This window comes from Acanthochromis polyacanthus, chromosome 6 (assembly GCF_021347895.1).
Source record: "Acanthochromis polyacanthus isolate Apoly-LR-REF ecotype Palm Island chromosome 6, KAUST_Apoly_ChrSc, whole genome shotgun sequence".
Classification (NCBI taxonomy): domain Eukaryota; kingdom Metazoa; phylum Chordata; class Actinopteri; family Pomacentridae; genus Acanthochromis; species Acanthochromis polyacanthus.
In genome coordinates this window covers 36,241,406-36,265,276 of record NC_067118.1, presented here as the reverse complement: position 1 = coordinate 36,265,276, position 23,871 = coordinate 36,241,406, and the positions used below count along the sequence as shown (strand labels likewise).

The following is a 23,871-nucleotide window of genomic DNA, read 5'->3' as shown; positions in this document are numbered from 1 at the left end:
GCAAAACTTTGGGTTTCCTGTGGCCGCAGACTCACGCGTCATGGCTGCTGTCGCCATATGGCCACTTTATGATATCGCGTTGCTCTTTAATCCTGGCATCATTACGCAGCAGTTAAAACAACACTATCTGCCAGTAGACAGGACGTAAAATCATGCCAGTTTGCCGGGCATCTGCAGCTTCAGCACAAACAGCAGTGTGACGCCGGTGTAGCCCAAGGTTATGAGGTAATTTCTCTCTAGCACTACTTAAAGAAAATAAAAATCAACTCACCTCTGAAACTAATAGCTTCCTATTGAACTTCCTTGACGGTTATGTGAACCGGTCAGCGCAGCGTCCACTTTCTCTGCGCTCTGTTAGGCCTAACCTATGCGTGGACAATGTATTCAATCCCTTTCTGTATGTCTTTCTTTTAGGGTATTTTAAAGTTTACAAGGTTACATATGCCAATTGCCCCAAGCAGGGCCTGTGAATGGTGCATAGGAAGCACGTGGTGTCATTTAAGTGGGTTTTATGGCCTGGAAGAGCTGACAAACCTTCGATATATACACATCATATATAATCTTAACTGTCCGGAATCGCAGCTGCTGGCTTCCCCTTATCGGAGGAAGAAAGGGCTTTGTGGCAGTGAGGATGCAGTACCTTTCTCCGGACTGTGTAGTCGGTGGTGTGGAGGACTGAGAGCTGCTGCAGTAAGTTGCTTTTAACGTTGACTACAGGCCTGCCACTTATTTCATAGCGGAAAAAACATATTTAGTTGTGTGTTAGTGTGACTTTAAATGCACGAGTGTTTAAAGCGGTTACACCTCCGAATGGACACTGTTAATTTATAGTGAATATTCATGGCTGTTTTTGAAGCATTCTGAAAATTATTTATTCTAAAAAAAATGAGATATTTTGCTGTTGCTTATTTGTTTCGCCTGGAGCCTGAATCCCACTGCAGTGCATGTGGATGTTGGAGATTTTGTGGTCACGGTAGTCATTTTTACGCAGCGTCATCCTTGTTTGTGCTTGTTTTAGTACATATGAGGGAATATTTAATTCAGTGCAACAGATTCTAGCCACAGCAGCAGCTCGTCTGATTCAACAGTTTGCATGTTTGTGCTATGAGTAAGAGGAAAGAAAATATTTGACGGAAAAAAAAAAGGTGACTGAGGAAAATTGAAAAGTCAGCCAGAACTATTTAAAAAAAAATGATCTGGCGTCCAGCCTCACCCTCCAACACACACACACACACACACACTCAGACTCTTTTACGCATTTACTTTTATGTAATTTATAAAACATCTTATTTAGTTTTATTCCCACTAAATACCTGCAGTGGCTCTGATTTAAAACCGTCTATTTTTGCAGCTGTGTGTTGAAAATATAACGTGACTTGTGCTCTGTCGGTGCTAAATTGTTGTTCTGTTGTCTTAAATGTTGCACCCATCCATAAAAAAGAGGCAAACAATTAAGGAAAGCAGCTGATTAAAACGCTTCGTCTCACTGTTTCACCTTGACTCGAGGTTTGAGCTCATGAGCTGCTGCTGTTGTTTTGGGGTCATGTCTGGGCCAAGGAGCAGCTCTGATTCAAAGGCACTTTGCAGCTCAGTTATGGCTCCATCCAAACTCACAGTCAGCTGGAGGCACGTTGTAGTTAAACGCACGCTTCTCGCACCGTATTTAAATGTGCGTTTATTGCGCACAGACCCTCGTAGCCCCCTTTTAACTCGCCCTCGTTGCAGATATTACTGAATTGATCGGTTTGGAGACTGATGATGTGATCTTATGAGCTCAATAATTTTCTGTTGCTCTGTAAAGCTCATCATTTAAATTGACCACACGTCCGAGAAAGCAGCTTGACCTAGAAACGCTGCTCTTTTCTTCATCAATGTACGGATTTGCTCGTTTGAATATTACCTTTTGAGTGAATTTAGCTCGTCTTACAGGTGTGTATGTATCTGTTAATGTGCACGCTGAGTGTGGTGCAGCATCAGTGAGTTATATGGTGTAAGTTTTAACTTCAGCTCTCATCATAAGACTTTAGTTCCAGTGAAGTGTAAACACTGACTTGGCTCGCTTTAGTCCTGTTTGTATTTTCTAACACTGGATCAGCGTGCTCTGGTTAAAATGTTTGCAGTTTTGTTTGTTTTCAGGTGTGCGGGATCAATTATGCACTTTCAATAGGGGGCACTGTGTGACACGCTCCTGTGTGGGTGATTCACTGTGGGGGCAACGTGTCCAAAACCAGGGCATCTATTAGTGTACCTTTACACCCAATATTTTACTTTATTTTTCCTCTGTTTTTTAAGCCGTAGCTTTGCTATGATAAGTGAAGAAGGAGGGAGAAAATTATCGTCAAATGCCAGAATAAAATAGAAAAAATAAAATAAAAACCAAATGGAAAAGATTGTTTTCCTGCAGAAAAAAACATAAATGAATAATTTCTCCTTTCTGCTGAATTAGAAATAAATTTTGTGCGTATTTTAACATCATCCTAGAACGTACAGCACTGTTAATCTAATCAAAATAATTATATACTACTGATTTTTCAGCCATGAGGATATTGTATTATATTATTATATATTTTAAATCTCGCTTAATTGAAGACTCTCGTGCGTAAAGCGCTCCACTACCACTGCATTAAAAGTGAAACTGTCTAAACATCCGATGTCAGTGCCATGTTCTGTGCAGTTGTGTTCCTTTCTCTGACCTGTGGAGCTGACACTGCCATCATTCAACCCGCCGAGGTCATATCCGGGTGAGCACAGGCTTCCCTTTGTCTGAGCCCAAATAAGAACCATAAAGTCCCGTTACGTCGCTTTTTGAACGCGGCACGAATTTATTTACAATGTGAAGACAAAGTCGTGATTTTTTTTTATTGACTGTTCGCCATAATTCAGCGTCGTTGAAGTCGAGGGATTTCTATTCATAGGACATTTTGCCCAAGGAAATACCAAAAATGCTTGTAAATTTAGTTTTACTGTCTGAAAATGACCCGTCCTAAATTTCCGTCCTCGGTCCCAGTTCTGCAGGAGCAGCGCACATGTCAGAGCCTTTTCTAGGACAGGCTGCCTTCAACACAGGATTTCAGAGGCCAAGGGACAGACTGAAGGATTATTAGGAGGAAATAATACGCGACATATCAAAATGTTTCCTTTCTGAATTGGAACAGCGAGAGATGAACTGTAGGAAGCTTGTGGACAGTGTTTGGAATAAAATCAATAGTCATATTTTTATGCTGCATGGTGGCTCTTTTAAATGGAGCACAAACGAAATATTGTAGACATTCATTCATTTTAGCCCTGTTGCGTCTAATATATGTGCCTCTGCAAATAAGCTGCTTTGTCAGTTAATTTAGGGAATGGTGGATGAATGATCGAAATATGGATTTTAAAAATTCTAAACGAATTAAATCTTTGGTTGAATTTATTTTCAAGTGCTAGTATTTTTACAGTTTAGATGCAAAAAAAAAAAAAAAGTAACTCAATGGTAGAATCATTTTGGCACTATTGTTTAACTAATTTTCGTGTTTTGTTTTTTTCTATTTTCCAGACAGTTCTTCGGGTCAAAATGAGTGGCACCGTGGATTTCTCAGTAAGTGTTGCCCCTATGATCCACCTGACTTTAGTCCAGACTGAACCTTCATGGTGGAGCTTGTTATTTAGCTGCAGGCAAACAGCTGCTTCTGCTGACATCAAGGCTCCTAACGTGTCTACCCTAAATGAACTTGTTTGGTGATTCGTATGTTGTTTTTCTTTTTCATCTTTTGTTTCAAGTTCAAACATTAGATGCTTTAAAAAAAAAACTTGAAACTCGAAATGCTACTAAATCCTGCTAAAGTCTAGTTAATACCAAGTAAAATCTGTACTCTCGGTGCACAGGTTAACTGGATTTACCACTGCTCTGTGAGTCTAATGAACCGCAGCGTTGCTGTAAAAACCAACCAGTGGTTTATGTGAGGAATCCAGTTACTGAAACCACCTCTGCTCCCCTGGCTGCTGCTGCTTTTAAAGAGTATTCATATCCAACTAGTCTCCAGTCTGTCTGCACTTCATTAAAACTTTTTTTTATTATTTTAACTGGACCATCCAGCTTAACGTTATTGCACCTAGGGAGAGTAAACGTGCAAAGGCTATTAGGTTAAGGGTTTGATTAAAAGCGCATCGTAACCATTTTCATCAGGGAGCAGAATATTGCCGCACTGTCCAGCCTGGTATCATCTTAATAACATTATCATTACGCATTTTTTTGCACTCCCTCTGTCCATTTTGCGTGTTATTTTACAATAAAACGCAAAAAAAAAAGCAAAGATGCGTAAATGTGCCCAAAGTGGCCGTGCCATTTTACGCACAATCCTGGACCATCAAATTAAAAAAATAAACAACAGCAGCCACGCATGGACAGAGCAGGCTCCACATAGTTTTGCACAGATTTATTCTGTTTACATATGTACATGTGTGAACACGCTTGTACAGCTGTTATTTTGCAAGGGGGCAAAGGGAAGCTTAACAATTCCTCAAATGAACAAATGAAACATCAAATTAGTCCGCCTGAGGGCCTCATTTTTTGTACTTCTACATTATAACTAGTTATTGAACTAGGTGCACGATCTGAAAGCCATTTGTGGGGAGAAGGAATTCATTGCTGTCTCTCCATCAATAATCCTTGGCAGTGAACTATTGGAACCAGTCAAACGCGAGGGGTGAAACGCGGGTCAGGCTGTCTAACTAATATTAAAATGCGTCCACCAGAGCGCATGGGGCGAGAGGGAGTATGTGGTGTGCGTGCTGCTCTTTCACACTGGTTGGGCGCATAACAAACAGCATGTATTTAGATGAGCATATGACAAAGCCAAATGAACATGAGGTGGATCTTTTTCTTTCCTTTTTTGTTAGTTTCTCCTACAGTTCACTAGAATGCTCCGTTATCCAATAAAAAAATCTATTAAATTGACGCCCAGAGTGCATGCGGAGAAATATGTAGATGAAGATGTTTTTTGACAGTGTTTGAAGTCCCCTGTGCATCTCCAGTGTAATCAATTCCATTGATTCACAATCTGAGCATGTTTGCTGTTTTTAATAACCCCGAAACAGGTCACATGTCTGATATTGCATTTTTCATCCGAGGCTTTTCTCATTAGCTTCCAGAGTGGCAGGAAGAAAGGTTACCGAGCGGTCAGTATGGTAATAGCAAGCAGAAGAAATGGTTGGGAACAATAGAAACTTATTTTTCATCTGTGCTGTCACGCCGTCCCTTTGTATCCGCCGTGTTTGTGACTGAATATTCATATAAGGAGGTACCTCAAAGGCAGAGGTTGAATGTGGAGAAAGAGAGCCTGTCTGTCCTCTGCACACGACGCGTTTGTCTGTGTGTGTGAGAGAGTGTGTGTGTGTGCACGGGTATATATTTTACGTTCAAATGTTATTTTCTGCCGTTTGTAAATGTATTTATAGCAGAGAACTGGCTTGTGTTAGCCGCTTCCTGATGCTGGATAAACAGCAGTCCGTTTTTTTTGTTTGTTTTTTTTACGCACGTTTCTCTTGCAGCCTCCATCTGTGCTGTCCTCTCAAATGCATGCCAGCCCGATTTCAGACACGATGACCCGCTTGCACAGATACTTGCCTGAAAGATCACCTTCTCAGAGTCTAACCTAAAACACGTTAGTTGTCTATATGTACCCTGTAGAACCGAATTTGTGTGACGTACGAACAATCGCAAATACGTCTCTACAGGAATACATGGGCAACTGAAATACCACGCCTGCCAATGGATTGGTCTGCATCTGCTCCTCTTCACGTCTCTCTGGCCTCTTTTTGTTCTCCTCCTTCTCCTCCTCCTCTTCTTATTCTTCTTCCTGCTTTTGCATATACAAGCATCAGTGATGATACATACAGCCTCCATCCAGGCACTAGCAATTGCAATAACACTGTCACAAAGTGTGTTCACGGTCCAGACAGCCATAGATTGTGTAGGCCACAGAGAGCAAACCCATGTGTGCGGTGTGTGCGGCTACTACTGTGTCAGACCCTGTAAAACACGTTAGGAACCAGGGGTCGTTTAAAAGTGACTGATTTACAGCTTTTATTGCTCTATAAAACGCCTCTAACATCCTCGCTAGGGGTAATAGAAATGTCGTGCGCATTCTTTACAAACAGTGCAGCCAGAAATATGATATGCAATTTCATGTCGTTTTTAAGCATATTATGTAATTATTGCTGTGAAAATAGATCCCTTAACTTACATTGTGCCGGAGCTGAGCAGGATCCTGCCTAGTTTGCTGCACTGTTCCTCCAAGGAGCAGCTTAGGAGGGAATTTAATTTATTAGAATTTCTATTATTTGGATCACTCTGCAATTAGACATGCAAGGATGAAAGAAGAGAAGTCTGCTGTGCATGCTGCTGCTAATCTATTAGGGAGTCCTCTTCCCTCTCTCTTTGCTTACAGCTTACTCTGAGATAACAGAACATGACAAGTTTACACAGCCAGGCAGTATCAGTTTACAATATAACAGCAGACCACCAGCAACATGGCTCACGGTTCACTTAGGATCAGTGTGGAGCATGTGGAGTCTGAGTTTCCAGATAGCAGCTGGACTGAACTATCATGTAAATACTTTAAATTCTTAATATTTATACTGTTGGGATTATAGTTGAAAGCATCAATGGGAGTGTGAACATGCTTGTACACAAATATTTCACATGTATCTCTGTGTGTTTTTGGCAACGTTGCCTCGTACAAAGGCCTCCTCAGCATTTTCTTTGAGGAAAATTTGCACTGAAGCTTCTTAATGATGTGTCATCTGCCTATCAGATGCTGTTTATTCCCTTACTGTGCTTCATGCTTTAATTTTCAGACAAGGCAGAGCTTATGATGTGTCTAACAGATAAGAGCTCTTCAGTGTTGTGAAACCACAGTCACAAGGACCAGCAGCCAGGGTAGTGACCCTTTGTCAAAGCGTGAAAAGCTGAAAAAGATCACCAGTTTAATTTCTGATGGCAAGCATCTTTGAGGGCTCTCATGCATGCAGGAGGGACGCTCAGTGAGCCACCAGGATGTGAGGGTGCTCAGCTGCTCCTGAATGCAAGTTTCTTGTCTGCAACGATCAAACTTAGCCTGACTTTGATGCAACACAATACCTGTGTTTCTCGTAATGTTCAGATTTTCTCTATTCTGTGGCATCAGGATGAATTGGTTTGTGGCCTCATAAGGATGCTGCTCTGCAAAGTTGCTCCACAGTGATGCTCTTCTGTGACTTCACACCAGTAATATTCTATCAGTGTGGCCTGCTGGATTCTTCTCTGCTGTTTGGATGGTGTCAGTGCTGCACCCGTGTTAACATTTTGTTCATGGCATCACAGTGAAACTTATGCAAAGAAGGTTTTTGTTGGATAGTAGTTGCATCTTTTAAGCATAGAGGTTAAAGGTTAAATGCATTTCGGCTTGTCTGCTTTTTGTTTTTGTGCCGCAGAGCAGGAAGAGCATCATTTTATTTCTCATATCCTGTTCTCTTTTTTATGTTTTATTGTTGAGCAGCTTTAGTAGCTTCAGCAGATTGGTGCTTGTTGTGACATTCAAAGAATCCATATGTAAACCAGCCTCATATTTAATCTCATCCTCACCGATTTTCAATTAAAATTTCAATGCCAAGTCTTTTAATAAATAGCCTGAACTCCTAAAAAAAATCTCATCATGAGAAAGCTATCAGGTCTGTTTCCAAAACACAACCACACCTCCAGAGTCTCTCACCTCTCTGGTGCTCTGTGACAGCCTCCTGTAAATATTAGTGCTCTCATTGCTTTTAGGAATTCCATTTAGCAAAAGCAGTGCAGCTCTGATTGTTGAGAGCATTCATGGACAGTCGTGTGTTTTAGCTGCAGAAGGTGCTGTTTCATAAATTAGCAGATAACCTTTATATAACCAACAGAAAATGATTGGTTTGCTATTGTTGTGCCTTATCCTTGGCAAACCACCTATTGTCCCTTTGAATAAATGAGACCGGTGTATTTTGCCTGTTTTATTTTTTCCTTGGTCAGCAACTAGCTACTAGTTTTGTCCCCAAGATCAATTGCCTTGGTAACACAACCAGAAAGAGAGAGAGGGAGGGAGGGAGGCAAGAGGGGGAGGACAGGAGAGAGAGAGAGAGGGAGGGAGGGAGAGAGAGAAAGAGAGAGAGAGAGAGATTTGTGCCCACAATGGCGACTGTAGGTATGCTAAATACCTCTGGTTCCTTATCCGGGAACTACCTCTTACTCTGCTATTGGGCCACTGGGTCACGTGGTAAAAGTAACTTTACAGGGCTGCTCGCAAGTAGGAGGGCTTTATGGAGCAGAAAAACGACAAAGCTAGAAAAATTATTTTCCACTCCAGAAATTAATGATCATGAGCTCGTATTTGATGGAGTCTAACTACATTGATCCGAAATTTCCTCCATGCGAGGAATATTCGCAAAATAACTACATCCCTGAGCATAGTCCAGAATATTACAGCCGCGCAAGGGACTCTGGCTACCAGCATCACCACCAGGAGTTATATCCTCCGCGGGCGAGCTACCAAGAGCGCCAGTATAACTGTGCAAGCATCCCCGAACCAGACACGCCAAGGGGACATGGAATATCCCATTCTGCGCACCTACTGACAGGGAAAGGGCAGCCTGCTTCATGTGAAACCCCACAGTTGTCCATGTCCCCCGCCACCCCACCGGCCGCAACCTCCGCCTGCAACCAAGCTACCCCGGAGCATCCAAACAGCACAGCCTCCTCCAAACAGCCTGTGGTGTACCCATGGATGAAGAAAATTCACGTCAGCACTGGTAGGCAACTTGTGTGTTTATGTTCCCCTGCACTCCTCATGCTCCTCTCTCCCCCTTTTTCCCTCCCTTTATCAGTCCCTCTGACTCCCATCTCGTTGCCAGCCCCTGCTCCGATAGCAGGGAAGCCTTTGAAATGGCACAATTGAGGCGGATTTACGACTCGGCATTGGTAATTACACCCACCATAAATTTTATAGCCGAGGTATACTCAGGGCAGCCGTATCACCATGTGGCTTCTGCTGTTATGTATTGCGCGATAGAGAGAGGGGGAGAAATGAATAAGAAGAAGAAGAAGGGGGAAAAAAACTGAGCTTTGTAATCTTGCATTAATAATTTAGCTCATAGTTGGATGTGAGTGTCCTCTCATTACGCTGAGAAGTTCTTAACTCCCCATTTAAATTTCTCAAACAGCTAAACATTCATATCCAATAAATCTTTCCAGCCATATCTCAGTTGAGGCCATTCTTGTTTACCCCTCCTTTCCTCCCTTCTCTGTCTCCCCTTTCTCTCTCCACTTCTCCTCTTTCCAGTGAACTCTGGTTACAATGGGACGGAGCCCAAGCGGTCTAGGACAGCATACACCCGCCAGCAAGTCTTAGAATTGGAGAAGGAATTCCACTATAACCGATATTTAACTCGGCGGAGGCGCATCGAGATCGCACACACCCTGGTTCTCTCCGAGCGACAGATTAAAATCTGGTTTCAAAACCGCAGAATGAAATGGAAAAAGGATCACAGGCTGCCGAACACCAAAGTGAGATCCTCCTCCTCTTCCTCCGGGTCCAACACAAGCTCAGCAGCCGGCGCTGTTGCCGCTGCTTCGGCCACTAACACTGGGGCCCCCGACGAACTCACCGGAGCACAGCATGGCGAGGATATTACCAGGTTATAAAAAAACAACAGCAGCAAAACGGCAAGAAAATCCACGAACCATGATCGGGGCTAGAAAAAGGACTGGTTATTTATAGAACAATTATATATTTTGTTTTCGTAGCTATCTTGTGCGGTTTCCTTTAAGTCCAAAGTTATATAAAATGCATGTTATATAGCATGGATTACTGCGAATACCGATGGATTATTTTTACGTGACACAGGGTTTAATTTATTTGAAGTTCAATTAAAATGATGTTTTTTATTAAAAAAATGTTTTGAATGAAGGAAGAAAAAGTAGAAAAAATATACATTTTATCAAAAAAAAATGTTATTGTGGGCCATTCTTTTGCTCTGCTGCCCAATAAGGTGAAATGCACAATCTATTTATTTCAAACAACACTGGAAGGAAATCACTATAATAATAGTTATTTTTGGTATAAAGAAAATAAGGCTGGAACACACCATTGGTCTTGAACTTGTATGTTTAGGATAATAATGTGTGGATTACCTCGTGTATTTCAGAAAGCAGGATTTTTTGATTTTACAATTTAGTTTTGTGGTGTTGATGTTGTGTTTAGACCGTTAAAAAGCAGATTATTGTGAAATGCAATAAACGGAGTTTAGTGTACTTGTGCTACTCATATTGGTCAATAAAACAGTGAGTGTCTACTAGTTTTATATACGTTTGGTCGAAGTTCATTTTTAGGAATAAGGCGAGGTGTGTAGATAGGAGGGTGTGAATATTCTGACACTGTGTTTATCAGTCCTGCAGCTCCTTTTTTGGGCGTCTTTAAATTAGTAATGTGTACAGACACCGTGTGTGTGTGAGAGAGAGACAGTGTGTGTGTGCGTGTGTGTGTGTTAAAGCCTCTCTCATGATGGACTGAAGTTATTTCTAAAATATGAAAATGAAATAGTTTGCGCTGTGCATTACGTGCAACCTCATCTGTCTGAAGGGCATTCAATTAACGCTGCAGACAAGAGGCCCTCCAGTCCTCACTGCACTGCTCACAGTGCCACAAACCAAGCTCTCTGCTTCCCCCGTCCTGACTTGAACAACAAAAAAAGATGCATGCAATTCATTTCGAGTACAATGTGTTAGAGGTGATAGATTGTTGTGGAGATTCTTTTTTAATTTGTAACATAAACTAGTCGCCCTGCTTTTTTCTATCTAGACTCCATGCGACTTTAAGATTTTCCAAATGTAAAATAAATTTTAAGAAAACCCAAAATAAAGTCGTGACCTGCAGATAGATTGGCTGTAATGCGTCTTCGTTGAATATCACAGTTGAACGTGGTGATGGAGTAAAGCTAAAGCAGCTGACCTTTTGTTCCTGCCCTCGCCAGGAGGAGGAGGAATGCTGATGTTTTCTTGTGTGTTCACTCTTTTGACTTTTGCTTGTGTAAACACTTTAGCACATTTGCCTCCCGTGTCCCCAGTGGGCGGTTCGCCTGCATATAGTTGTGCAGGAGCAGGAAGAGAGACGCAAAAAAAAAAAAAAACACAACCTACAATTTCAAAAAACGGCGCTGTAGTGCGTCTCTGTGCAACGTCATCGTGCGCCTTTCTTCTGGCAGGAGGACCAACAACACACTGCAGGACTGTTTACGACCTGCTGGACAACATGCCATCCAAACTGCACCTTTAACTGATTTTTTTCTTTAGATCAAAGATGCTGCTTTCTTTTTTTAACGTTTTTTTTTTTTTGGACAGATGGATTCTAACATAACTTAAACCCAAAGACGCGCAAGAATTTGATAGATTATTGAAATTGTGACATGAATAGCTCTTATAAAATGCCTCGCGTAGTGGGAGGCTAAAGCGACACAAAAGGAAGAGGTATTCTTCATCATCAATCTTTCGCTGCAGAGCTTTGTGTTGTGCTCTGGAAGAAAGAGAGAAAAAAAACGTCTCTGTCACTTTTGAGCTTATCAAATATTAGTGTCCCCTTCACCAGTGTCCAAAGGGTAAACTGGACTTTACAACGGACCATTTTAACTGGACCAAAGTGGTTAAAATCTGCTGCTTCTTCTTCTTTTTTTTTTTTTTTTTTTTTTGGAGGGGAGGAGGAGGGGAGGACATGGCTTTTTTGGAAAGAATAGTGGTGAGACGGCGCTGAAAAATGAATCCAGAAGCCTTTATGTTGCTGGACAGATTAGAGAAATTAATGTCCTCGCCACAGTCGCAGCATCCCTCCAGCCCCTTTCTCGGCCCTGTCGCCTCCATGTCGCGAGGCTTGAAAAGGTACTTTATTGAAGTTTGGGGGGCGAAATGGGAGAAGGCCGAGTTCACCTCGAGGACACATTTTCTGTCCCATTAGGCTCATTTCGGTCTGGATGGCCGACCTCTCCAACCCTGTGACCTGGCTCGCTCTCTATGCGTGTACCTTCTGTGTGCGCCCTCGCTGGTCCCCCCTTGGCCTCGGCTTTCTTTGTGGATTTTTCCTGCGTTGTGCCTTTCAGAGAGGCCTGCGGCGGGGCATCACCGAGTGTGCTTTGTTAATCAGGGTGACACCGGACAGTGGTGAACTCTCGGACTGTCCTCTCCTCAGATGCGCAGGAGCATCCAAACATGCGCAAATGTCCACATGGAGCATCTTTCCATTTGGAGTTACCGCAGTGGCAGCTTAAATATCTTACATATGTTCTTATAGGCCACATTCCCATCAAATGCTGTTACAATTTCATTAAAATTAGAAACAATATATTTCAAAAAATCCGTTTTTTCCGCAGGGATCAGTGACATTTCCCTGAAGTGTCCCCGCTAAAAAGGAGCAGTAAAAATAGTTTGACTGGGTCACATGACTTCTGTGTGACTTAAGAGAATAACTGGTCTCAGGTCAGCACTTAGATACAAAAGTAAGCTGCCAATTATAGATGTTTGTGACAGTACTGGGACAGTTGGTCACTGTGATTAGTTTATGGACAAGGACCTTCAAGTTTCTCCCCCCCCCAAAAAAACCTCCCAAACTTTCCACGGAGACTCCACTCTTGAGTAAAAATCCTAATTTTAGCCACATGCAAATTTTAGGGAGATAAACCCGCAGAACCTGCTGCGTAAAAATTCAGATTTCATCCAAGATGCTCAAAAAAAAGAAGAAAAAAATCAGAAATGTGTCAAACCTTGTGTTGGTGAAAAAGTGCCAGTATGTTTTCTGTATTTCTGAAAATATTTTGCTTTCTTTAATGTACTCTACTCGATTCGGTGTTTCCGTTCCTGTGTGATCAGGACCAAATATTCAGCGCTGAAGGAAAAATATTCCACAGCATGTCTTCTAGGATAAACAGTTGACACCGAAAGCCAAACTAATCTCAGTGTGTGTCAGTTCTATGTGATAATTCATCCTCCTCCTCCTGGCTGCAGGTGAAGCTCAAATTACACTGTGCACAATGGCGAGATGTCTCTTTTTTGTTTGAGCTCTTGTAGCAGGAGATTTGTGTCAAATAGAGAGGCCTAATTTGACTGAGCTTTACCAAGGTCTGTTCAACCAACACACCTGCGTGAGGCTTTGCTGGATTTATTGTGGGAATAAACAAAAAATGTGGTGATTTACTGTTGGCATTATTTAAACAAAAAGCTCAGGTCGTCTGTCAGCCATAAATCAGCATATTTTTGTCATTAAGGTTGTAGTTTACACAAGGAAACCACTTCTTGATATTTGCACAAACATGTATCATTATTACATTTAATGTTATTTTTCTGCTTTATTTTGATTTCGGCAAGCATTATTTCAACTATAATCGTCATTATTTATCCTTTTGCAAATTCCAGCACCACTTTCGCAGTTTTAACTGAATAATTTTGACGTTTTCTTTAACATTTAGGAAGCTTTTCCCTTAAAATCTGAGAAGGTGTGGCTGTTTGTGACCTCACCACCTTATGGGAACATCACGCATTTCACCGTGTTTGAAGTTCACTGTTTAAATTCCTGTGCACTTACTCAGCTCTAACTGGTTTCTTCTCTGACTGGAGACTGTTGAATCACATATGATTTTCAGCTCACATTGCACCGCTGCAGGCTCCCTGTGATTTATGAGCACCTCAGGCTAGGAGGCTCTCTCTCTTTCTCTGCTTCCCTTCTCTCTTGGAAGATATAAAAACTTTACACAAACAGCCACCGAAATGTTTGAACAAGAGCAAACCAAAATGATCAGCTGCTCTGACGCGTAGCTGCTTTATTACCTCACCTTTTTTTTCATTGTAGGGTGCAGATGTTTTCTTTTTTTCCCCCTCTGGTCTCAGGTGAGAGCCGCCTTCTTCTTCTTCTTGCACCACTTTGAGGGAAGTGTATTGTTATGGTGTAGTGTGTTTAAACGGCAGCCATGGCAGCTGCATAAAGGCAGAGAGTTGAAACAGGGGTCACGCTGCTATTTTCCAGGGACAGAAAGCCTGTCTCACATTGACCAGCAGTGGGTGTGTCATAAATCCGTAAATCTCTCCCATCCGTTCACTCGAGGGAGCAAAATGCACCAGTCTTAGTGTGTGTGTGTGTGTGTGTGTGTGATAGATGAATTTACATAAAAGTAGATTTTAAAAATCCATCAGAAATGCTCAAATGATTTACTGTCAGCTGCTGGCAAACATTTCAAGGCAGAGGAACGACAAAGCAGCTTGGATCAACACCCTGATATCTCCCACTGTAGGCTCCACATCACGCAGCAGATGATGGCCTGGGTAAACCTACGAGTGTACTTTATGTCACCATAACGCCTCGCTGAGAATTATTTAATTAGCCTATTTGCTGCATCGTTGAGGACCTCAGCAATGACAGTCATTTTCCCCCTCCCGTTCAAGGTGTCACCAGGGGCCCAGACAGTCGCTAGATTGAGTTATGATTATGTTATTCACTTTTCATCAGCAAAAGTGATCTGAATATGCGATCCTGAGACTGTAGATCCACAATTATGTAGCTATAGGTTAAGTGAAATGCGCTTTTGATTTGATTTGTTCCCACCAAAATGATTCTCCGGTGCATTTGTGCGGCCACCAGTTGCGTTTTGTGCTGCAGTGATGAGCACTTTGAGTTGAGCTGCTGCAGTTACATCCATACCTGTCGTTTTAAGTTCTCATATAAGGAGCAACAGATGACTGAAGATTCAAACTAGGATGACAACAAAGTGGTCACTTTCAAAGCTGGCGTGCGTTTTTAATGGAACAGTACGAGCAAAGAAAGCAGATATTAGCATTTTCAGTGCTGCAAAACAGGCTTGTAGTGTGATGACATGAGAAGAAAGCTCAATTTGGGCTGTAATTGTTAACATGTATAGAGACGGTCAGCTGGTAGGATGCTAGATTTCACAATAAAGTTCCAAAAAAGTATTAAAAGCTCCATTTTTTTCATGCTCCACCTACAAAAACAAAACAAAGGTTATTTCCAAATGCTATAGTTTCAAAAGTTGCTGCAAGATTTAACATTTGTAGGTTGCCAAATTTCAAAATAAATGCATTTACAAGCTTCAATTTTCCATTTTAAAGACATGGTTCTCTTGCCAAAACAAACAAACAAAAAACTAGAGCTTATTTCCAAATGTTGCACTTTCAAAAGGTGCTACAAGCTTTATGTTTGTCTCTGTGATGACATGAGAATTCAGCTCAGTTTGGACTTTAATTGTTCACAGTTATTGAGATGCTCAGCACTGGTAGGATGCTACATTTCACAATAAAGTTCCACAAAAGTGTTAGAAGCTCAGTTTTCTCACCTTCCACTTCCAAAAACAAAACAAAGGCATGAAAAGTTATTTCCAAATGTTACATTTTCAGAAGTTGCTACAAGATTTAGCATTTTTAGGTTACCAGATTTCCCAATAAATACATTTTTAATAAAAGACTCGTGTTACAAGCTTCAACTTTCCATTTTTAAAAAATGATTCTTGTGCAAAAAAATTGAAGGTATTTCCAAGGCGCTACAGTGTTTGTTTGCTTCCATCCTGCACAGACAGCACTGTTGTCATGACATGAGAAGAAATCCAAGTATGAGCTTTAGCTGCAAACAAATATACATGTAGTATGGCGGATTTCAAAATAAAATTTCAAAAAAATCTCAAATGTTGTAAGTTTGATTTTCCTTATTTTCCATGTTTCTTCTGCAAAAATACAAAAGCCTGTTTCCAAATGTGGTGCTCTGACAATGTGCTACAGGATTTATGTTTACTTACGCTCTCTACAGACATACAGACAATATAAACACAAACAGTCAGCACTTATAGGATGCCAGACTTCAAATTAATGTAAAAAATGTCATGAGTGTTGGATGCTTCAGTTCTCATGTTTTTGCACATTTTCCCTGCAAAACCTCTAAACTTATTTCCAAATATTACCATTTCAAAAGGTGCGCCAAAATTTCTGTTTGCCTCCATCTGCACAGACAGGACAGTTGTGATTACATTAAATTTGGGCCTTAACTGCTAAAATATACACAAACCAGTAGCATAGGATGCTACATTTCAAAATAAAAGGTTAAAAGAAAGTGGCACATTTTTGAGGAAAAGATTCCCCAAATGTTACACTTTCAAAATACAAAATGTATGTTTACCTCCATTCTGCACACACAGGACAGTTGTTGCAAGAAAAAAAAAGAGCTAAATAGGAGCTATGACTGTTAACATTTACACAGTTAGCGTTTGTAAGATGCCAGACTTCAAAATAAAATTTTAAAACAACCTCACAAGTGTTATAAGCTTCAGATTTCCATTTTATGCCTTTTTCCTGCAACAACCAACCCAAAATAACATAAAACTTGACTGTAACATTACCCTTTCAGAAGGTGCTACAATGTTTATGTTTGCTTCCATTCTGCACAGACAGGACAGCTGTGATTGCAGGAGAAGGAAGCTAAATTTATTCTTTAATTGTTAACATATACACTAACGAGCAGCATTTGTAGGATGCCAGATTTCAAAATAAAATTTCAAAGAAAGTGGCTCATTTTTAAAAATGTTGCTCTGAGAAAAACGAACCTTCCCCAAATGTTGCACTTTCAAAAGGTTCTACAAAATGTTTGTTTCCCTCAGTTAAACTCCAGACAGTACGGCTGTTGTTTCAAGAGAATAAAGACTTAAACAGAACTGTAATTGTTAACATAGATGTCCAAACAGTCAGCATTTGTAAGATGCCAGACTTCAAAATAAAATTTTAAAACAACCTCACAAATGTTAAAAGCTTCAGATTTCCATTTTAAGTGTTTTTCCTACAACAAAAAAAATAACCTAAAACTTAACTACAATGTTCTCCTTCCTAAAGGTTCTACAAGATTTATGTTTGCTTTCATTCTGCACAGACAGGGCAGCTGTGACTGCACCAGAAGAAAGCTAAAACTGGGCTTTAATTGTTAACATATACACAAATATTTAGCATTTGTAGGATGCCAGATTTAAAAATAAAATTTCAAAGAAACCTCAAAAGTGTTACAAGCTTCAGTTTTTCATTTTTGTGTTTCTCCTGCAAAAAAACAAACAAAACCAAAAAAAAAAAAACACTTTCAAAAGGTGCTACAAGATTTCTATTTGCCTCCATCCTGCACAGACAGGACAGCATTTCCAGTCAGCTCGGGTCCAGATTAATCCTCTGTGTTAATGCACATGCTCCTGCAAAAGTCGGGACCGGTTTGGGGGAAATTGACAATGTGTGTCTTTTCCTCACTTATGAAGTGCAGTCTGCAAACTCTAGTCCTTTCATTTCACTCTGCATTGTTTACAGCAATATAGGGCACCGGGCCCATAAATCTTCTCCTTGCTCTGCCAAGACAGCACCATTTGTATGCACCGTTTTAACCGACAGCATCCTCTGCCCATTAACGTCTCCTCCGCAGCTCTCTCCCTCAGTCTCCTCTTATCTGCCGAGTCTGTCCCCTGCAAATACATCCACTGATCCGCTGAGCTCCGAAAACCAATTATGATTTTTAAAGCTGTACAGAATATATATACATTACATAAATATATAATTGATGCACGGGGAGGAGAAAGGGGGAAATAAAAGCAGGATTGTGTTGCTATGGATTCCCTCCCCTCCTCTTGTGCGCAGCTGCGGATATCTTCCCAAAGCCCGCCGCGTTTTTCCCCCCCTCTTCCTCCTCCTTCTCTCCGCGCGCGTTATTGGTATGAAAAATAAAAGTTTATCGACAATTTTCTTGGTTGTTTGTGTCAGCAGGCGAGAGAGCGCAGAAGGTAAGGAGGAATTGTAAAAGGGTTGACACCCAGAGCGACCGGCGCGCTTTTGTGTGAGAGAGAAAAATGATTTATTGCCGCTGAGGCGGTTCAAACAGAGTTCACGGAGAATTGTGGTGGAGGCGCGGAGGAGCTAAATTATGGTCTTGCTGAGCTAGTATATCATAGATTCTATCTCCAATTCAGAGAGTGTGTTCAAGGGTGTGAGGTAAGGAAAACAAAACGAATTTAATTACTTTCCCCCATTTCAGCCAGTCCTCATGTCCCCCACCTTATCACCTAATAATAATAACAACAATACTAATAATAATAATGAAGAAAAAGAAGAATCTAGCACATTTTATATTTTTTTATTTATGTTGCACTGTTTACACATTTAAAAAATTAAGTCTCCACACTTACATGCTTAAAAATTAAACTATCGATCAATAACACCTAAAATTAATTTTCATCTTTCTAAGTGTAATTAATAAGAGGTGTCAGTGGTGGATCCACGTCCTTAATAGGAGCTAAAATATTTCATTTATTTAAAAAAAAGAAATCCCCTCCTCAGGTAAAACCTCGGTGATGGTGGCAGCAGGAGTGAAACGGAGGAGTGAAAAAAAAGGAGGAAGGCTCCCCTCCTTCCAAGCTATGCAACCCTGAGTGCATAATCCATCACCTCTGAGACATCTAAAGAGGGTTTTCTCGACAGCTTTGTTGTAGTGAAACACCAGAAGGAACTTCTATCTAAAGCCTGCTTCAAGCGAGATTGATACAGAGCCTCTAGAATATGCAGAAAGGTTTTTTTTTTTTTTTTAGGAGGATGGTGCACTGTATTTTCTTTAAAAATGTGATAGATTCATTATTCTGGTTTATTCTCGTTATTTATCCATTTTTGCAACACGTTTTATGACTTTGTTTGCTCCCCTATAACTCACTTAGGCCACAATTGATGCAGCTTTTTAAGCCAGGATAATTTCTCCCCCATCTAAAAAAATTGATTATGTGGTTATAAAATGAAGCTGCAGATTTCATATTTCATTTAATTGCACTGCACCTTCCTGAATGTATTTTTGCCCCCTCCTAAATCCCCCTGGTGTGTTTTTTTGCTGCTGTGTTCTGAGCATCTCCTTCCTTTTGTCCCTGCAAACGAAGGGAGTTTTTTTTCCTCCATCAAACGGTGTCTGAGTGTTGCCTCACAGAAACTGTACAACTGATGCCTGATTAATGCAAATCGTCCTGTAGAGAGAGAGAAAAAATCTTTAATGATTGCCTCCTTTGTCTTTGTGTGGCAATGACTGTCACGTCTTTGTTTGACCACTCCCAGTGAATCCTATTAGGAGCCAAAGATGCACGACAGTCAAAAGTAAGCTGCTGTTTAAAGGAAAGGCACATACATTCACAAAATTATCTACAACAATTGCAGTCATTTATTTAATTTATTTTAATTTTGCGCGCAAAAAAACGCATCTTTGCTGCAAATGGAGAATCTAGTAGCACGAAATCCGCGGATAAATGCCACTATTTAGCCCATAATTGCATTTCCCTGAAGAAGAAAAAACAATAAAACGCAATTTATTTAATTTTATTTTGCATCAAAATGCTCCAGCAAAACCATGAAGTTGGGTTCGGTCACCGGTTCTTGTTCCATCCCAGACGCATGGACTCCTCGCTCGTTGTTTTTCATTAAAACCTACCACCCAAAAAATAAAAAAATAAACTGAAAGCTTCGGTTCCTTCACATAACCGCGTCCTGTCAGAGGTTTTCTAACATCACCAGAAGTCTGCTTTCTCTCTGAGACGCTCCTCAGCTGCACACGTGTGATCTTTGTCTGCCATTTTTCCCTCTCCTCCTGCGCACAAACACCATCTCCCTCTTCCTCCCTCACCCTCCTCACACAGTTGTTTGCGCCTATTAATTCTCCTCTATATGATTATTATTATTTGTTTTATCCCTATAGGTAAAGAAAAGCAGGCTGCTCTTAGAAATGTCTGAGGAAATCTGGCAGAAGCTTCTTCGGGCGCCCCAAGTTGCCGTCGGATTACTTTGCAACTCCACAGCTCTGTCATTGGAGGAGCCACCCACGTGACTACGGCACCCTTCTGGTAAATATTATTCCAAATGTTCCACATGGTTGCTGCACCTTTTTTTTTTTCCGGGGTGCATTTATACATCCAGGTTAATTGTGATCGCATATTAGACACACAGAAGTCCTCGTCTTTTATTTTTTACTGCTCTTCGGGGACCCTTTGGTTTTTATTTGAGACAGTTTGATGAGCTGATTCCATGGACCCCCCACGGTCTGCCCTCCCTCTGCAGCTGCATGGCAACAGTTTTGCTATGAGCTCTGGACAAGAGCCAAAACTAAACGCAGGATACAATGAGAGAGGAGGAGGAAGAGGAGGCCGAGAAGCAGAACTTAATCAGCAAAACGTGACCTCCTCTGCTGGTGTCAGTTCCAGGTTGAACCCAGATGAGCGGTCTGAGAGCCCACTGGAGCCCGTGGTTCACTGCTATGCCAAGGGCAAGCTGGACATGAAGAGGAGCTGCAGCCTACTCACCATCTGCCACTCAGGAGTCATTTTCCCCTGGATGAATCCACGGACAACTGGCTCCCAACAATCTGGTAACCACTTTTGTTCATTATATAATTTTTTCTTTAAACTGCAACTAAGTGTTCAAAGTATTTGTGGCACAAACTTCATGCTCTGATGCTCCAAATGCCCCTCATTTGTGCTCTGAATGTGTAATTTGAACACGGATGTTGGTTTTGTTGCAGCTTGTTTGCTGCGTGAAGACACTTGAAAACAATGCAACAATAGAAGTCACTTGCATTCCTACTGTCAGGGGCAAAAATAACTTTCATCAGATGTGGAGACTCTTTGTAATCACACTATGAGTCAATGTTAACGCTGCAACACACTTAAACACATGTCAGTGTCACATTCAGAGCAAACATGTAAGATCATGTTCAAAATAGAAAATGACTTTTTTTTCTCCTCTCATAGTCCTACAACCTGTCATTTGTCAACAAAGTCGCAAAACTGATTCAGTATATTCATTCTGCTATAACCAAAAAGATAAACACAAATTCATTTTCATTGTAAATTCACAAAAGTATCTTTGCACACTTTTAAAAAAGTGGAGAAAGACCACCACAGTCAGATGAAATAACAAAAATCTGATTATGTCTGCAGTAAAACACGTGTTCTAGCAACCTTTATGTTCTTTATTGCTTGTTTAATTTTGCTCTAATTCCTCCACAGAAACAGGTAAACATGGCTGCCTTGATGCAAACATGCTAGCATACAAGCAGGCGCTCTCCCAGTGTAGTTGAGTTTTATTAAACAGTGCAGCTCTCTCTCTGAGGTCATTACAGGTCTTATTAAGTATCCATTAACCCCTGTATGTCATTTTGTTATCAACAGGGCCCTGGTATTGCTCATATACATGTCAAATTGAATCCCTAATGGTGGTTATTTTCAGTGGTGGTCCCAAGGTACCTTTTAAGTGACTGAGATGGGGATTTGACAGGCCTGCTTCTGTGTGTAGCTCTGATTAATGTGGCCTGTCAGGCAGCCGTAGTGGCGTCAGTTTCCCCCAGACTGCTTCTTCGGGAGGTAACTTTCCCCTGAACACATGACACAGTAGACAGCCGGTCTTGTATAGCGTCTCGAGCATGACTGAATACACAGGAAGGGCTGAGGGCTCTGCCTGGGCTCGGGTTGATTGGCTTAAGGATTAACAAGGGGCCTCGCCGGCGCTTTGAAAGCTTCCATGTGGAGCTCGTACATTTCAGGATAGAACTGTTAGATGCGTGGCACTTCCTTTTAACACCTTCTCTTCTTTATGTGCTTCCCCTGCCATCAGTCAGCGGCGGCGTGGCAGCCGGTCTATCAGGCGGTGGAAGGCGGAGTGCAAAGAGGGAGAGGACTGCCTTCACTAACAACCAGCTACTGGAGCTGGAGAAGGAGTTCCACTTCAGCCCCTACCTGTGTCGCCCCCGGAGGATGGAGATGGCCGCCGGGCTGCAGCTCACCGACCGCCAGGTTAAGATCTGGTTTCAAAACCGCAGGATGAGGTACAAGAGGGAGCACAAGTATGGAAAGACGACAGGTTTGTCCCAGTGTTCTTACAATCTGTCCTCGAGCCTGAACTCTTGTGCAAACCGCCTGAGGTTCCAGAGTGCTGTTGGAACTTCCTCCTCCTCCTCAGACTCCATGGATTTTGCCTCCATGTCGTCTCTCTTTGGGGCTTTTAGTGACAGCGGTCAGTGTTTGCACCCTGCAGACCTGCCCCATCTGAGCTGCACTCTTCCATCTGTTGCAGCTCCCTCCTGTACAGGCGCTGATAGTCATCACCATGCCGGCGTTTCAAACTGGCCCTAGGGCCTCGTAGCAGCCATCCCCTCCCGAGCTCATCAAAATCTCAATGATACATCTACTTTCTCTTACTTATGAAAAGCTGGAGGGTGTCTGATCGGCATCCCCGGCTTGAAGCCCCCTGAACGCACCCTCACGCCATTCATGACACATTTTAATTAAACTATATGAACGCGTCTTAATTAAAGAAGAGCTACAGCGACATCATTTGTGTTTCTCAGGCGCAGTGACCGCACACTGCTCATCCCCTCACGTTGCACATCACGGCACGCACAAGACATGGGAGAGAATAATAATGACGTGCTTTTTGCTGTAATTTCGTGGGTGTAACATTTGTATTATTGCATGTTTAATGCATGTGGGGATCAGACTATGAGCATATTTTCTATTTCCCTCTGTTGTCAGATTATTGTTAAGTGCTTGTCATCTTTTCGAGTGTCACATTAGGGCTCTTTTCATTATCTACTGTAAATAGGTCATTTGTGTAAAATCTGTGAAATGGGCAGAATAATGTTCATATTGAATGATGTTATATTTTTGTTAAAGCCATTAAAGGAAACGACAAGTCTTTGATACAGCTCTTGATTAATTGACATGTCACTTACTGTACATGCTTAATAAATGCATTTGGGAAAACTGTAGCTCTTGTGCCATGTTTACCCTATTCATCCCTGATTACAATTGCTTTTTTTGTTACAGCGGTGTTTTTTTTTATGATTAAAGATTCCTGGAGTGGATCCCAAATGGGGAAGAAAAAAAAACGAGCGAGATTCTGTAATCAAATTAAGGCATGCTTCGGATTCATTGAAGACTCTACGGTGTCGTGCATTCAAATTGCACAATCTTGTCACATAAGAGTCTCCCTCGCTCCTGCCTCTGGGTCCCCCCTCCATTAATCAACGAGACGTGGCAGTCTTTCCAGCTCTCCAACCACAAGCTCTGAACCCACTGGGCACCATGACAAGATCTCCTGCCTCCTCCTTCCCAGCCCTCGCCTCTTCAACAGTCAAATTGTGGTGCTGCAAGTTGGGGCTGGCCTCCCTCTCAGGGGGCGTGTTAGCTGTGTGGCGTAGAAGCCCTTCAAACATGCCACAGGGCCACGAGAGACCGACGCCTTTCACTCACTAATGACAACATCTCATCTTAAAGAACAAAGCTAGAGGCTTTGGATTGCTTTTCGGGGGCCTCACTGTGTCATCATCAAATTTAAAACTACATTCTGTTCAGCAGAGTTGTTTGAACGTGAAAATTAAAATGGCTATACTTGACATGAAAATACACATCAGACCAATCGTGTTTACCTCATTATGTCTGAATTTGTAACTCTGAATAAACTGTAAGTATAATTTGTTGTTGGCAAAAACTACAGGGTTTCCCAGAATACAGAGCAGGGGCAAGTCCTCATGCTTTCTTTCCTTTGACCTACAACTCGGCTCCGTCCCCTGTAGCTCAGCAGGTTAAGCGCAATACGTAGTGGTCATGGGTTTGAATCCTGCTCATGGCCCTTTGCTGCAGGTTCTTATACTGTCCTGCCTCTCAATAAAAACTGAGAAAGGCCAAAAAAGTAACTAAAAAAGGTCATGGGGTTGCTTAGTTTTATTTTGTAGTTCTATGAATCGCTATTCAGCTAATGAACAAGTTTACATTGGCCAAATGAAGAATTAATAGTAGTGACTA

The 23,871-nt window shown here is 41.6% G+C and overlaps 2 protein-coding genes across 2 annotated transcripts; both read left to right on the top strand.

Annotated features, from left to right (window-relative positions):
* Window positions 1-8,121: 8,121 nt before the first annotated feature.
* On the top strand, window positions 8,122-10,344 carry hoxc4a (homeobox C4a). The gene is made up of 2 exons (XM_022211342.2): window positions 8,122-8,793; window positions 9,324-10,344. Exons 1-2 carry the CDS (start codon window positions 8,358-8,360, stop codon window positions 9,683-9,685), a joined length of 798 nt encoding a protein of 265 aa, XP_022067034.1. The 5' UTR covers window positions 8,122-8,357; the 3' UTR covers window positions 9,686-10,344.
* A 9,641-nt stretch (window positions 10,345-19,985) lies between these two features.
* Window positions 19,986-22,820, top strand: LOC110963135 (homeobox protein HOX3-like). Its single transcript, XM_022211341.2, has 2 exons — window positions 19,986-20,438; window positions 21,683-22,820. The coding sequence occupies exons 1-2, from the start codon at window positions 20,099-20,101 to the stop codon at window positions 22,198-22,200; spliced, it is 858 nt and encodes a 285-aa protein (XP_022067033.2). The 5' UTR covers window positions 19,986-20,098; the 3' UTR covers window positions 22,201-22,820.
* The last annotated feature ends 1,051 nt before the right edge of the window (window positions 22,821-23,871 follow it).

Bases quoted from the DNA above. Each gene is read 5' to 3' on its own strand.
- hoxc4a (XM_022211342.2), top strand. From the start codon at position 8,358: ATGATCATGAGCTCGTATTTGATGGAGTCTAACTACATTGATCCGAAA. The intron at 8,794-9,323 runs GTAGGCAACTTG...TCCTCTTTCCAG, and splicing joins GAAAATTCACGTCAGCACTG to TGAACTCTGGTTACAATGGG.
- LOC110963135 (XM_022211341.2), top strand. From the start codon at position 20,099: ATGGACCCCCCACGGTCTGCCCTCCCTCTGCAGCTGCATGGCAACAGT. The intron at 20,439-21,682 runs GTAACCACTTTT...CCCTGCCATCAG, and splicing joins AACTGGCTCCCAACAATCTG to TCAGCGGCGGCGTGGCAGCC.